The 16612-nt window shown below is 37.9% G+C and overlaps 1 protein-coding gene across 1 annotated transcript in view; it reads right to left on the bottom strand.

Moving 5' to 3' along the window:
• The window catches only part of fat2 (FAT atypical cadherin 2), a 168419-nt gene that overhangs the window by 109860 nt on the left and 41947 nt on the right, over window positions 1-16612 (bottom strand). Inside the window, exons 4-6 of the mRNA XM_088344531.1 lie at window positions 4246-4304; window positions 2323-2634; window positions 303-510 (exon numbers count right to left, since the gene is read on the bottom strand). Coding sequence (XP_088200657.1) covers window positions 303-510; window positions 2323-2634; window positions 4246-4304 — 579 coding nt within the window. The remainder of the gene's footprint in view (window positions 1-302; window positions 511-2322; window positions 2635-4245; window positions 4305-16612) is intronic.

Raw genomic sequence — 16612 nt, forward strand, 5'->3', positions numbered from 1 at the left:
AGTACAAATCGAGAACGTTCTTCAACCTGTGGATCTCTTCTTGGCTCTTGGGATCACTTGTAGACTAGCATTTTCAGAGCGAAGGCTCCGGACCGGAACTACACAATTGAGTGACGCCTTGTGGTCAAATATTACCCAAAGCTCTTTTAAGATCCGGTTGGAATATCTCATCTTGAGGGTGTACAGTCCTCTCCTGTTCTCCTTGCAAGTTCAAATTCAATGGTGTATTCTCTCCTTATTTTGTGTGTCTACTAAACTATAAGTGTATCAATAACAGATTTGTGGCCGATATGTTATCTTACCTACAATGTGAAACCAGCGCAGCCGGTATGTCTCGGTCATGATGATGCCAACCATGTGAGTGACGGGTTCAGTTTCCATGACAGCAAAGGTAAAATGGGGCTCATCGAAAGCGATGGGCTCGATGGAGGGAGGATCAGGCGAAGTCCACTCAATGTCCAGCCTTGCTTGGGACGACAGCGATGGGCTGCCTGCATCCGTTGCTTTAATCTGTTAAAAGAATTCAAGCCAAGTCGCATTTATCTGTATACCCTTGAGTTACAAAAAGTCTCAAAGGGCTGCACATGCCAAAATTACAGCATCCCCTGATCTGATACCTACATGCAGGCAAGGAAAAACAAAAAAAAATCAAAAACCTTTACATGAGGGAAAACTAGAAACCTTCAGAAAAAGCAACACAAGAGGTAATTCGCCTTCCTAAATGACTGGGCTGCAATAGACGTTGCTTGGGCAACCATACACAAAACATAGTCTACAATACACATAGGTAATAACTATAATTGTTCCATGTATTTTTAAACGTGTAACGAGTATCTATGTTCAATACCAATTCAAACAAGATATAAACAATTATTACACTGAAAAGTAATGCTACTTGACTGGGTGTGAGGTGCGGTATTACTTTTTTATTCTGTTACCAACTTATGACTTTCCTAACTTATTTCTCATACACTTTAATACTCTTTATTCCAGTCTATTGTAACAGAGTTGAAATTTGATTGTTTTGAGTTTTTTTGAATCCCCACAAAATCTGTATTTTTGTTGCATGACTGTTAAAATTCTGGTACCACATTCATTTGTTAAGCCATGGGCGTGTGCGACTGCCTTTTTTCATTTGGCACTTTATGGGCTTCTGCGCTTGCTGTACCTTCAGCTCTATCACCTCGTGCTGAAGGCATTAAACCGAATGACTGTGAACCCTTGTGTCGCGCATGATTTAGGGTCGTTACACTAGTGTGCCATGAGATGTTTAATGCGCTGCAGGAAATTGGTCCAAATTTATCTTTTCAAAACAGCATGCTATTGTTTAGTATCTTTGCTTTCTTCATATTATCAGTTTGGTAATCGTAACATTTATCCATATCAGTTGGTGGCAGCAGATAACTATATATTTTTTCTTCTTAAATATAGTAATGTCCAGTTTAAGGGACAAATACAACAAAATGTATTTGGTAACTTATATTTATTTACTTGATGATCCTGTTTACGATTGCAAAGAAGAAAAATATAAAACCAATCAAATATGTTAAAAATCTTCCACATAATTTCGCTGATTTTAACCATTTTCTCATACTACTTAAAAAACAGGGAAAAGAAGACAGTTACAATTAAAGATGTGTCTTGAGCAAGACACTGAAGCCCTAATGCCCTGATAGGCAGGTAGTTGCCTTGCATGGCTGACTCCGTAACCACTATCCGAGTGTGTGTGAATGGGTAAGCATGAAGCACATTGTAAAGCGCTTAGGGAGGCATTCATTGACATGAGAAGCGCTATATAAATGCAGACCATTTACATTCGCACACACCAAGCAGGTTATATGTTTTCCATCCACATAATGGCGTCGTTTAGAAAATGAATTATCTTGGAGACCCTACATGTGTGTGAAGCATTTTTCCTCCAGGTTTTCACTGCTTTATGGGGCTTCATTTTACCATGATTAACCGAACCCTTGCCTCCTTTCCTGACGAGTACCGTCTGCCGAACATTTGTTGACGTGAGTTTACGGGATCACTTCCCCTTTGTCCGCCTCTTGGACCATGACTGCCTTCTCTGGTGATCTTGGCACTGTTGCCCTGAAACCTGATTCGCCATTTTCTGAACCCTGTCTGAATTAATAACCACTGCACTAATCTTGATTTTGCATTGTGCTTCCACACCACCCTAAATGGCCCTGGCCCTGACAACCTCACAAGAAAATGTTTGGTGACCCCTGGTCTATGTTGTAGGTATGTTTATTCACTAACACATTGCTGGTTAATTCTACCCTTCCCAAAAAAAAAACACTTCAATCCGTAAATTACCGTGAGGATTGTGTAATTCCCCGGCGAGTAGTCTCCAAGTGATGTCACCAGACCCGTCAGCTGATCGATATGGAAACTACCCTCGTGGTCGTCTTGCAGTTTGTAAGTAACATCGGAGTTAGCACCATCGTCGTCGTCCCGGGCAATCATCCGGCAAACTTCCATACGGCCATCTTGCTGACGCTGAGCTGGAAGTTTGATGTGGAAAAGTTTGTCTGTGAACTTGGGCCAGTTGTCGTTGCTGTCCAGCACTCGAACCACAACGGTCGCGGTTGATTGGAGAGACGGAGAGCCGTTGTCGGAAACTACGACCTGCCCAAAAAATTATTGATATCAGTCATGAATCTTGTTGTACAGTGGAACCTCGGTTTTCGAACGACTTTCAGTTCGAACAAATCGGTTCTCGACCAAAAATTTCGAGAAATTCTTGCTTCGCTCGTGAAGAACTGTTGTCACGTGAGCGCGCACTTCTTTTTGCTTTCGTTTTTAATATCGGTGAACGGAGTGTTTTAGCCCCTAATTAGGCCTCAGAAGAAGGTCGGTGCAAGCAGCAAAGTTGCTACAAGTGAAAAAAGAAGAGTAGTGCGTACAACTATTGCATTTAAGAAAGACATAATAGCAAAATATGAAGAAGATGTGCAAGTTTCCCTTCTTTTGAGGGAATAGAGCATGGCTTCTGCAGACCACCACAAAGGTAAGAAATCCTATTCATAAATATTTTCTTTATCCTTTAACCGCTCACCACTTTTTGTGGAGACCTGGGTGCTAAATGACCTGGAAACGACCTGATTTTTTTATTTTTACACGTTCATGTTAGCGTAATCTTTTGTACGGAAGATTACGCTAACGCGAACGTACGATTAGCCTGGGTTAGCTTCATGTTTACGTTCGTGGTAAATATTCAGGGTGTTGGAACGGATTAAAATGATTTTATATTTTAATGGGAAAAAACGATTTCAGTGATTGAACAAATCGGTTTTCGAACAGGGTTTTAGAACGGATTATGGTCGAGAACCGAGGTTCCACTGTACTTGCATTTAATTGTATTGTCTTGGAATAGGGGAGGCTTTTATTATGATTGTAGTCGATCATAACATATTATCATTGTAATTCATATGAGCACAGAAATCAATAAAGCATTTTATGAACTTCAAAAAATGTATGCCATAAACACCTACTCTAAATACCGTATTTTTTCGATTATAGATCATTCCGGATTATAAATCACACCAGCCAAACAATGCATAATCATAAAGGGAGAAACATATATAAGCCACACTGGAGTATAAGTCACATTTTTGGGGGTAATTAATTTAATAAAATCCCACACCAAAACCAAACATGTCATCTTGAAAAGGCAATTTAAATTTGAAATTTAAAAAATGGCCCCCTAGGTAATATGACTACCCCCAACTCTCCCCTTTCTGACATACATCACTCAAGCAAACGTTACTAACAGGACTTTGTATCTCAGTTTTTGGGAAAGTATTAGGATAGTTCAACACAGAGGATCTGCACCTTGTACAAATATCATTTTTAACAAATTGAAAATATTTATATGTATTTAAAACCTTGAAGTCATTTCCTCGAAATAAGATTTATGGTAGAGCACACAACAGTTTTCAATAAAGGTGAGATTCGGAAGACAACTGTTATAAATCGCTGGTTGACCGCAATAAAAGCAACTTGTTTACGCATACCGATTGGTAAGAAAAGGCAGTGTCATTTCGCGGAAAATATTTGCTCAAAATTGATTTCTATACAAGGTTTAAGTTATCTTTGCTTTACTGTTCTATTCCATTTCATTGGAGTGAAGAATATGGAAAGCATCCTAATTGCATGCTGCTTGTTTAACAAATGTACCCGAATCAATCTCATTATCCTTGCATGAGGAAGAAAACACTTAAGATTCCTAGTTCTCACCTCGAAGCTGTGTTCCGATTTATCTTCACGATCCAACGATGCCACCGTGCTTATGACACCTGTGCAAACACAAATCCATGCATAAATATATACACAGACACACACTTGGATTCTGTAAAATGAATGCTAATGTGTAGGAGTCCTAGGTACTGAGAGTGCTAATTGCTCCTCAAAAGTAGGAATACATTTGCAATGTTAGGTGTTTTTGCAGTAAACCTACATATGTATTATACATTTACATACATTTCGTTAGAAATGAGGTATCACTGCTAAACATTTTTTGGAACGGGATTTGAACATAAGAGGCAGCAGTGAGAAAGCTGAACATTAACCATTGAACCACCGGAGATGCAATGAAATATATTAAGGCATTAGCTTTTGTCTTTAGTCGTGGTACCAGAGACAAATGTTAATTTTGTTGAGGATTTAACATGTTACAATGAAATTGTAAGTGACAAATTTATTGACTGTGACAAAGTTATTCACTGTGACTGTGGTCAAATGGTTAGAATTTTGTGTTCTCATCGCCATGATCTGTGTTTGATTCACAACAACATTAACATTAAAAAAAGCATGAAATAAAATACAGTTATTCAAATAAATGAAACATAGATAACAGGAAAGGATTGAGTCTACTGGGGGCTTTACATACACATACTCGACTGTCTCAGAAAATTAGAATATTGTGATAAAGTTCTTTATTTTCTGTAATGCAATTAAAAAAACAAAAATGTCATACATTCTGGATTCATTACACATCAACTGAACTATTTCAAGCCTTTTATTATTTTAATATTGCTGAATTTGGCTTACAGCTTAAGAAAACTCAAAAATCCTATCTCAAAATATTAGAATATCATGAAAAAGTATACAAGTAGGCTATTCAACTAATCACCTGAATCATCTAATTAACTCGAAACACCTTGCGAGGGTTTCCTGAGCCTTAAAACACTCAGCTTGGTTCAGTAAACTAAATCACAAGTATGGGGAAGACTGCTGATCTGACTGCTGTCCAGAGGACCATCATTGATACCCTCCATCAGGAGGGTAAGACACAAAAAGAAATTTCTCAAAGAGCAGGCTGTTCACAGAGTGCAGTTTCAAAGCATATCCACAAAAAGTCTGTTGGAAGGGAAAAATGTGGCCGGAAACGCTGCACAACCAAGAGAGATGACCGCAGCCTTAACAAAATTGTGAAGAAGAGCCGCTTCCAGAATTTGGGGGAGCTTCAAAGATAGTGGGCTGAAGCTGGAGTCCAGGTATCAAAAGCCACAGTTCACAGACGTGTCCGGGAAATGGGCTACAATAGCCGTATTCCCATGGTCAAGCCACTTCTGAACTCAAGACAACGGAAGAAGCGTCTGACTTGGGCTATGGAGAAGAAGCACTGGACAGTTGCAGAGTGGTCCAAAGTCCTCTTTTCAGACGAAAGCAACTTTTGCATTTCATTTGGAAGTCAAGGCGCCAGAGTCTGGAGAAAGGCTGGAGAGGAGCAAAATCCAAGTTGCTTGAAATCCAGTGTGAAGTTCCCACAGTCAGCAATGGTTTGGGGAGCCATGTCAGCTGCTGGTGTTGGTCCACTGTGTTTCATCAAGTCCAGAGTAAATGCAACTGTGTACCAAGAGATATTAGAGCACTACATGCTTCCATCTGCTGAAAAGCTCTATGGAGATGAGGATTTCATTTTCCAGCATGATCTGGCACCTGCCCACAGTGCCAAAACCACCAGTAACTGGTGCACTGACCATGGCATCACTGTCCTTGATTGGCCTGCTCATTCCCCTGACCTGAACCCCATCAAGAATTTGTGGGGTATAGTTAAGAAGAAGATGAAAGACACCAGACCTACAAATGCAAATGAGCTGAAGGCCGCTATCGAAGCACCCTGGGCATCAATAACACCTCAGCAATGCCACAGGCTGATTGCCTCCATGCCACGCCGGATTGATGCAGTAATCCGTGCAAAAGGATTCCCAACCAAGTACTGAGTGCATCAATGGACATTTTCAAATGTTTGATTTAGTTTTGCTGTTATAAAATTATTTTTTTACTTGGTCTGAGGAAGTATTCTAATATTTTGAGATAGGATTTTTGAGTTTTTTTCAGCTGTAAGCCAAAATCAGCAATATTCAAATAATAAAAGGCTTGAAATAGTTCAGTTGATGTGTAATGAATCCAGAATGTATGACATTTTTGTTTTTTTAATTGCATTACAGAAAATAAAGAACTTTATCACAATATTCTAATTTTCTGAGACAGTCCAGTATACTTAATACTGTATGTCATTAAAACCAGCAACATTTCAGCTAGAATTTTAGTATATTTGATTTTTTTATTGTTTTTTGCAGTGCTATGTTAAATAGCTCCCTCTGTCACGACCAGAATGGAATCAGGGCCCAATTGCGTAACGTTTACCACAAGTTTTATTGAAAGAAAGAGGAAGGGCTGGACGCGGGAAGCAAGTTGCTCTCGCAATCGGATTGTGATCCGAATACGGAAGTGGATCTTCCGTAGCGGGCGATGGCGGTGTCAGGGACGAAAAACAGGTCGATAGCTGGGACAGGAGAGCAAAAACGTGGTCGGGGTCAGAAACGGGTTGTAAGCCGGGACAGGAGAGAAGACGTGGTCGGGATCAAAACAGGTCGTAGACGGAGACAAAAAGGTAGATTAGGAAAGGCCAGGTGGAAAAATGGGTGCAAAAACGGGTGCAAAAACGGGACAGGTGGGAGTCAGGGTCAAAAAGGCTTGCCTTGTATCAACAGAGGTTCACAGACGAACTGACAACTGGAGAGTGACAGGACTGGGTTTAAAAAGGGACAGGGAGCCAATCAGGCGCCAAATGAGCGGGCACAGGTGATTCAAAACGGTAATCATGACACCCCCTAAAAATATATATATATATATACGAAATATACTGCACTACCTCATAAGCAAACAATTAGTATATAGAAAGAAGATAAAACAACTTTCGAAAATTCAACAATGTTGCATACAGAAAAATGTTAGGAAGTAGGAAAACAAAATGTTGTGAAATAACTTATGCCTACTAAGTGTTATTTTAGTTGTCTTTCTATAAAAACAAAATCAAAATAAAGAAGACCTTGAAAAACAAAAATAACCAACATGACACAAAATCCTTAACCAAAATAAATAATCTGTCACCTTTTTGACAAATGGTATGTCACGAGCCCCATATTTTATTATTACAAACTTGAAAATTGTATTCAAAACACTTGAGATGTTCCTAAAATGAGTTTGGTGTGTTTGTTGCACTGCTAATAGAAAACAATCACAAGGACTGCACACGGGATTATCAAGCAGCAACAAAGTATACATGCTCACCTTTAACACCGGGAATCACATCATCAATTAATTCATAACAGCCCCCAAGCTAAAATATCATCCCTGTGTCCCTGCTGAAAGACTGTCGTATTTTTTAATTAATGAGTTCAGACAAAAGGTGCGTTGACGAGGTATTAAATGTCTTTTTCTGCCTGCAGCTAGAAAATGCATATTTTACTTTCAGATTTTCTTTATTTGACTTAACTGGTGAGTTGCTACATTTAAAAAAGAGACTTTCCTTTATGTTGAGGTGTGGGTGGTTGATCGCGGGAAATCATGACTAGAATTCAAAGAGGGAACATTTTGAATGAATGTTATGTTAACAATAATCAAAAGACAACGTTCTGATTAAAGATGGGATGCGTCGTTTGAGGTGTCTTTAAAAAGTGAAGGTCGAATATTTTCTCTTTATTAAAAAAAAAGTCCACCGCGTCTATCTGCTTTTCTCTTACTTTTAGCAGTTTTTGTCCATTAGAATTGTTCAATCAATGAAATTGAAATTCTTTTGCGCTTTCTTCAGAATGTTCAGTTGATGAGGGTGGCGTCAGGTATCACATTGCTGGATCTACCTTTCATCTCTGGTTGCTCCCTGACTACTTGAGTCAGCTAGGAGTTGAGAATACACTGAAATAGTCTTGAGAATATTTATAGTGACAAACACACACATACAGAAACACACAAAAAGGAGAAATCATGCTATGAACAATGCTCTCTGAGCTTCTTGGGAAAATAAATAAATAGATAAATAAAATGCAAAATATACCCATGTTTGCATCCCAAGAAGCAGCTATTTTGCTACTTTCGGTTAACTGCGAGTGTCATTGCACTGTGTAGGATCCTCAGTAAAAGCTAAAATGCTCTACAGTTTTATGAGCTAGGCAAACTGATTCCGAAGACTCTGTTATTGAGAACTAAGCAATAAAGACAAAAAAAAAAAAATTAAGTCTTAATGTTTATCATCTTTCAGGTCTGGATTTTTTTGATTTTCATCACATGTAGCAATAAACCTTACCCAATGCACATTTATTTAAAGAGACATTGTGCATTATTAAGTAATTATTTAAAATAACACAAAGCTCACTTAGAGGGAGATGATTTTCTGACATCTTGCTGCCAAGGATACCCCCCAAAAATCCAAAACTTTGTGAAAGGCTTGACTGAAAAAAACTGAGAGGAAATGGTGCCGTTCGGTCGCTTGATGTCTCCATAGTTTGTAGTTCACTTGGGCTTCGTAGCATTTGTTTCAGTTGCAATACAGCAACATATCGTGGTCAAATATTACAAAGTGTCCCTTTAAAGAAAGTTTTATTAATTAAAACATACAGTCTATCCTGTTCAAACTTTTCAAACATTAATAATTGATTGAAAATCAGTTTTAAGGCAACAAGGTTTATTATTTAACCACTAGATGTCACTGTTTTGTGTAGTGCGAACAAAAAGGAGTGCTAAAAAGCAAAATGAACAGTACAAACTACGGCGAAACAAAGTGACCCAACCGCAGCAGATTCCTCACATTGATTTGCCTTTCACATGGTTTTTGTTTCATTTGGGTACCCAGATCAGCAAGACGGCGGATAATGAAGTTGAATCTTTGAATATTTAAAAAAAATCCAGGTTTATATGATCAATCATGTATTTTTCCTTGTTAAATAACTCTATATATATTTTAATTTTGAATTAATTACGTTTGTACCACTACGAGGTGCTAAAAAATACACACTGCCCCTATGAGTTAAAGGTAGATGCAAACATTTTCTCAAAAAAATGGTCCGATTAAATAGAATTATTTAAATATTGACAAGTCCATCTATGTTGTCATTTGTGATCAACTATATATTTATCTTATAACAAAGGTAATTTCTCAGGTAGGTTGAATTCAGAAAAACCAATTGGATGCTTGGACAAATATTTAACCATGCGCCCTCAATGCTATAAAGGCCACTCATTTTTATATTTAAGAAATGATTTTCTGGTAGATTTTTCATTTTTCTGATGATGCTGGCCATTATCTAGATTGTCTGTTGAGAAGGACCCCCTCTCCGATATGTTCTTTTTAACATGGAGTTCTTAGAAATTATTTGGTTAAAAGCATCTCCATGTTAATGACCCAACATATAGAAATATTCATTCTTGTGTGCCGCACACATTCATGCAGTTGACATCTTGAGAGTCAATCTGGAAGCTTGAACTCTGATGGTGTTGTGAGTTGGGAAATGTTATTTTAACCTGGAGTCGTGACCCCTGTGAGGCCTGCAGGGGCTTGGAGGGTGGGCACATTGACAACAGCAGAGAAAACAAGCCCGAATTTTAACCTCCCCTGGGAGGCCGCCGTGAGGACAGGTGTTCTCCTTAACAAGTGTGTTTTAGTCATTAGAAGCTTTCACTGGGCCAATGAACTTTCCATGAGGACAAACAGTTTGTCCGGGAACAATTTAGTTGAAAAGTCTCCTGTGACAACTTCTTTGTCAGACAGACTCTCACTATTTCTATTGAAAGCAACTCATTTTAATTGTGTGCATTTTAAAAAAATGGAATCAATCATATGTTACACTGAATGAACTTTTGTCATTTTAAATGAAAGAAATGCTTAATTAATTAATTAAATTTTAATTGCTTGGTATCCGGTGTGAATAGCATGCATCATATTGTGATTTTACAGACTTATTTCATCGAATCGTATTTAGGGCGAATGGTAACATAATGAGAGGAAATCTAATCACATATGGAACTATGAACTATTTGGTTGCAATTGTATCTAGCGGTGACATGCAGTCAAGGAAGGCAGGTGAATTTTTAAATGGTTTACTTCAATTTATTTTAATCACACACTGATCAGCTGGGATAGTTTGAAAAGGTGAGAACATTCATTTACATTTTTTTTTATCATGAAAAAGGGTCATTGGCGGCATTAGCTCAGGAAGTAGAGCGCTTGTCTTGGGATCAAAAGGTGGCAGGTTAGATTCCCAGCTCCTCTGTGTTATATGTCGAAATGAATCCCCAATGCCCCATCTGGCAAGTACAGTAGTTGCCTAACATGGCTGACACTGTGAAAGGGAAATTTGTGAAGTGCTTTGGGAGGTCTTCATTGACTTGAAAAACTATACAAATGCAGACCATAGAGCCATTTGATAAAAGTCAGATCTACAGTAATACCTCTGTACTGGAACAAATATGTTTTCGACTAAAACTTTTGATTCATTTTTGCTTCAAAAAAAAACAAAATCAGAACACGAGCAAACCCGAAAACATTGGAACACATGAGTTACATGCACGGCCATCTTGGCTAGTTGAGTAGCATCATTATGATGAAATGAAATGAAATGATGAAATGATCTGCATTTATATAGCGCTTTTCAAGTCAATGACTTCCCAAAGCGCTTTACATTGTGCTTCACTTCTCCCAATAGCGGCCGTGATCTGTGCAGCCATGTAAGGCGCTAACCTGCTTATTGGGGGTAACTGGGAGTTCAACGTCTTACCCAAGGACACTTCGACATGTAACACGGACAAGCCGGGATTTGAACTGGGATCCCTTAATCCTGATATGAAGATATCGTCAGTCCAACAATGTGTTTTGGGATTGTAGAATGATTTGGTGCATTTTTTTGCCAATAATAATAGGTCCCGAAAATGCTAGTGATAAGGGGAGGTAAAGGACAAAAACTGTGAGCGCAACAATCGCGTTAAAGAAATACAGGAATGGTTACAAGTGTCTGCCAAAAGGTACAGTAAATTGTTTAAAATAATTTCATTACTTTTCATGTTTAATTTTTATTATCTATACATTTAAATATTTGTTATTCATGTCCATGTTTTTTTTTCATATTTTGGATAGCAATGTTGGCCGCAAGGTTGCTAGTGGTTAACGTGTCCGCAGCACAGTTCTGAAGTAATGGGTCCAAATCCAGCTACCAGCCTTCCTGTGTGGAATTTGCATGTTCTCCCCGTGCTTGCGTGGGTTTCCTGTCGAAACTGCTGAAAATAGCTAGGATGGGCTCCAGCAGCCTCGTGACCCTACTGAGGATAAGCGGTGCAGAAATCGGATACATAAAAATGGTTGTCTAAGTCCAGTTATGGTCATATTTTGATATGTTTTTTTAATTAACCTGTAAAATTAAGCACAATTACATTATATGGGAATAAATGTTTTGGTACTCGAACAACTTCATGTCGAAGATCAATCCCGGACGGATTATAAAAAATTTTAGGACTCCTGCCCATGGGAAGGTTTTCTTAAGATTATCCTTGATTTTTAGAAGGTTCAATTACCATCACTATATTTTTGCAACATTTGATCAGCCTAGCCCTCGTTTGTCTTGCAGCCATTTTTTTATATTTGGCACTCCGTAATTTTAACTTTGACACTGCTGGTCTAGATGGTTACAATAAATGAAATTAACAGCATTTAGAAAATGTAGGTAAAATAACAAAAATTAATTTTGTAAAATTTTTAGATTTTTAGGTTAAGAAACCTAGGAAATTGAGGTAAACAAAGAAATACCAAAGAATTTGCATGGAATATATTAAAAAAATATGAATAATAAGCCTCAATACCTCTTTTGTGGACCCTTCTCAAGGTATCTCATTTTCCTTTTGCCTATGTTTTTCAGTTTTGGGACGAAAAGTCTTAGGACTGTTTTGTGCATCTGCACTTTATTATTGTCTGTGCATGGGAGTGTGTGAAACGGTATTTCGACTTCTTGTAAGTCAAGTACATTTGAGAATTTGACAAATACAATTGACTCGCCGGGATGCATGTTTCAAAACAAGGGGGTGTTGTTATTGAGGCCTAAGCAGCCCTTCCAGATATTTTGTGTTCGGGGGATATACAAATAAATGTGGTCTGACTTGACATAAAAATGTGAAACAAAGAAAAAAAGAACGATTTCAGTGTACTATCCGTTCCCGTGGTGGAGTAGGGACAGACAAAATGTTTCCGCTCTTTCAACACCTGCTCAACCTTAACCGCTTAAAAAATCTCAGCCCCCGTCTGCCCCTTGTATGCAAAGCTGCTGTTTAGTGTCCTGAGGGTGTGGACAAACAGCACAACTTTGTCAAAGTCTTCACCGCAGCTTGTAGCAGCTTGTAGCCTGCACGGTGGCCTCAAACACATCAAAGTTCACGCTTACTAACAACTCACCGATCCCAAAAAGAGAACATGCAGCAACATGAGGGCTTGCACTTTGCTCTGTTTCTTAACATTTATTTGAGAGCGATTTTCCAAAAGAATGCATTGAGTTTGTTTGAGTGACACGCCCAGCCAGCTTTACGCGAGGCCTTTTCTGCTCGGACTCGTAGTTAGCAAGTGACCTCTTAAACAAGGGGTCGGGAACCTATGGCTCGCGAGCCATATATGGCTTTTTCATGAGTACACATGGCTCGAAGTTAAATTATACCGTAGCGTTGTAATCCTGATAAGTGGGCTGATAGCTGACGTTGAGCTAATAATATGAATGGTTTGGTATACAGCATAAAAAGATAATACTTCACACCATAGATTACACCAAGGTGTCACACCAAGAGACCCCGTTTTTGCTGTATGTTGCTTAGGAATCCTTTATTTGAATATCATTGTTGAGATGAAAACCCACAGAAAAACTGTAAACGGCCACAGACGCCAGCCAAGCACACAGAGAAATGTGTTCGGGTGAGTGGTAAATACGTCGCTATCCTCTTTTGAAGTATTTTCACCAAAGAACTCTGAATGCACCTTGTTTTGAAACCATTATTTATGTGTGAAGCACACTGTAAAGCACTTTGGGGGGTCTTTTTTGACTTGAAAAACGCTATATAAATTCAGAACATTTACATTTACTTTTACATGAGGGAGACACATTTAAAGTGGTATATTGCTTGATATGGGCCACAGTTTCTATATTATAAATTTGATCAAATCATCTAACGTCACAGAGTGAAATAAAATGCACGGAAAAAAAAGATTTTGTTGAGAAAGTGGGTTTAGCAGTTTTGCTGAGATTTGTCTTAAAATTAATGGTATGGCCCTCTCCCCCACCAAAAAAAATCTATTATGGCTCTTTGGGTCAAAAAGGTTCCCAAACCTCTGTCCTAAACCGCATGTGTCAAACTTATAGCCTGTGTGCCAAATATGACCCGCCAGATAATTTTATATGCCCAACGAAACAAGGTTAAGAGAAGCACAAGAGAACTAGTCCACTGTATGTCGCCAAAGCTAGGTGCCACTCTCAAAGCACCCACTGTAGTTGTATTTGCTGACTACCATTAATCAACCAGATCGAGAGTAATTCCATGCTTGTTACCGGGTTTTTCGTCGGTGTAGCCTGAAAATGGTAAAAGTACGAAAAGTCCTATTTCAAATACAGTCCAAAAGCCAACTGAAAACCCCAGAAAGATGAAAAAACGAGCTTATTAGCACTCGAGGAATAAGCTACAAATCTTATTTTCCCATTGTTTGTGAATACATGTGTGTAGAAAAGATCTCTTTTCAGCCGTGATTATAATATGTAGGGTATGTTACTAATGTAGGCCTAATGACAAAGCATAGTATTTAAAAACAAAGCGTATTTGACATTCTTTTCCTGATCTGGCCCACCTCCGAACAGAAGGTCTGGATCTGGTCTCAGAGCCAAACTGAGTTTGACACCCCTGGTTTGAGGGAATACGAAATAGACCAAACTAAAAAAAAAACACACCTTTGTTTGAAGAAGACTAGCTCAATTATCCATTTGAATTTTACCAGCCAAGCTCCTATTTTCAGGTAAACATTTTAATAGAAAGACTTTCAAGCCCTTAACATTCCTGTTGACAAACAAAGTCGTGTCTTCATGATGTCACCAGTCATTGAAATACTGTATGTCATGCCACGTATCATTGGAAATAATAAACTCTTGGTATTGAAAATAGGAGGACAATTTCAAAATATACTCATTACAATCAGTCTGAAACAAGATACCTGAATACTATAAAAATGGGATAGCTCACCCAAAAGTGCTGGAAACTTCTACTATGACACAATTCCCTGCAAATATGGTGTGATTTCACTGACCAAAGTCCAGTGAATCCAACAGTGTAATATATTTACTCCAAAACACACGACAATGCCAATAGATAAAAAAAAATATGAAAAAAAAAATTCTACAAGCATTCTTTCATTGTATGACAATTTTTGTTGTAATCCGTCTGTTTGGCTCCATTAGTCCCATTTAAAAACAAACAGACTTGATCGATTAAATTCAATACTTCTTTTGGCATCTAACCTTTTGATTGACACAACTCTTATAAAACGTTATAACTAATTCAGCTTGACAAGTCTTTAGCCAATAGTAACCGATTCAAATGTGGATTGAGACATTGGTTAGCCAATATAATTTCCAACATTAATATGGTCAGATATACGGTGTGCATTCAAATAAGAGCAGAAAGTAAATTTGTGCAATGACAATTGTCATTCATTTTTACACACCCTTATTTCGGACAAGTGTGAACAATCATTGATTGACTTCTGGAAAGTGAAGTCAAATATTTACAACTCTTTCCCAATGTCTAAAAATTGGCCAACGTAGAATACACAAATGCAAAGTTTTTAGGGCCACTTTTTGAAACACCTAGAACTACTATTAGAAAGGTGTGTAAAATACATTGTTTAATTGTTCAGATTGTGATAAAATTTGACAGGGTACTAGGTAAGGTTTCAAGCTATTGTCTCACCTGTTTTCCAGATAAGATGCTACACTCTTTTGCAGGCCTTTGATTGAAAAAAACTTCTATTTCTCTGTTTTACAACTCAGATTACATTATGTTAGCAGGACTTAGAGTGAATCTTTTCAGTTTGGGTGCTTTTTCTTTCGCTTTCCAGAGTTAAATCAACCGTAGTGGAAACAAAGTCCTTTGCTGTACACAGTTGATAAGCCCTAAGTGAGATTAAATCTTAGTAAGGGAAAAACAAATTGTGGGGGTAAAAAACAAACATTATCGTTTTGTATTCAAATCATACACGACTGAATCATTTTATTGTGAGCCTCCGAAAATACATCCATCCCTCTGGCTAGAAACACTTTTTATGGCATTTTATTACAACTCCGCCCCCCTGGGAGAATGTTTTTTCTACCCCGTGGCCCCTGAGCTAAATGAGTTTGACTTCCCTGTCCTAGACTTTCTGCCAGGAGCAAAAAAAATGCTAAAATGGTGTATGTCGTCAATTTAATCTCGACAGAATTATGTTTGTTTCTTAACTGCACTTCTGGCTTTTCTTGACAATAGTTCATTTCAAAATCCTTTTTTGCCTTCAAATCGCCTCATGGTCTCACCTCATAATAAAGCACCTCCTCCGCTATATGCACCCGCCCGGTGTATTGGGCCACCGGTCAGATTGAATTCTTTTTATTTTGATTTATGACGTGATTACCGTACAATTTTTATAACTTGCCAAGAGTGGTATTATCTCAATAGGGATGGATGTGGCGAAAAATAGGAAATCAGGTTTAACAGTCCGGCTGGATGATTACGGTTTTAATAGGTTTAAAATAATATGATCGGCCGAAAACACAAAATTACATTTTGCGCAGACAACATAAACTGATTTTAAATAAGTTTTTCCACAAACCTAACGCTCATTGCGGCTGAAAAAAATATCCTCATAGTTTGTTACTAACTTGTTTGAATGACACAATTTACTGTCTGGTAATTACTGGTTGCAATATTAAAAGTCTGAAATTCATAGCCTTGACTTGACGATTCAGCACATTTTGAAATAGTAAAATTTTACAATAACACTTAAATCTGTATATCTTGATGTATGGTAGAGCCATAAAGTATAAAGCAGATGTCACCAAACTTTTTGAAGGTGGGAACTACTTTTTTATTACTGATAGGCGCAACAGGCTACCAGTTTGTATGCATTCCTAAATTAACATGGTATTACTATGTTCTTAATATCTTATTATTATTTTATTACCAAGTTGTAATGATTAGAATTAGGGTTAAAATAAGCTTGGTCAACCGCTAAGCTTTGCATGCATAAATAATCAGATGACTTTTTTAAATGATT

Source organism: Urocampus carinirostris, chromosome 9 (assembly GCF_059441175.1).
Source record: "Urocampus carinirostris isolate Australia breed hairy pipefish chromosome 9, RoL_Ucar_1.0, whole genome shotgun sequence".
NCBI lineage: Eukaryota > Metazoa > Chordata > Actinopteri > Syngnathiformes > Syngnathidae > Urocampus > Urocampus carinirostris.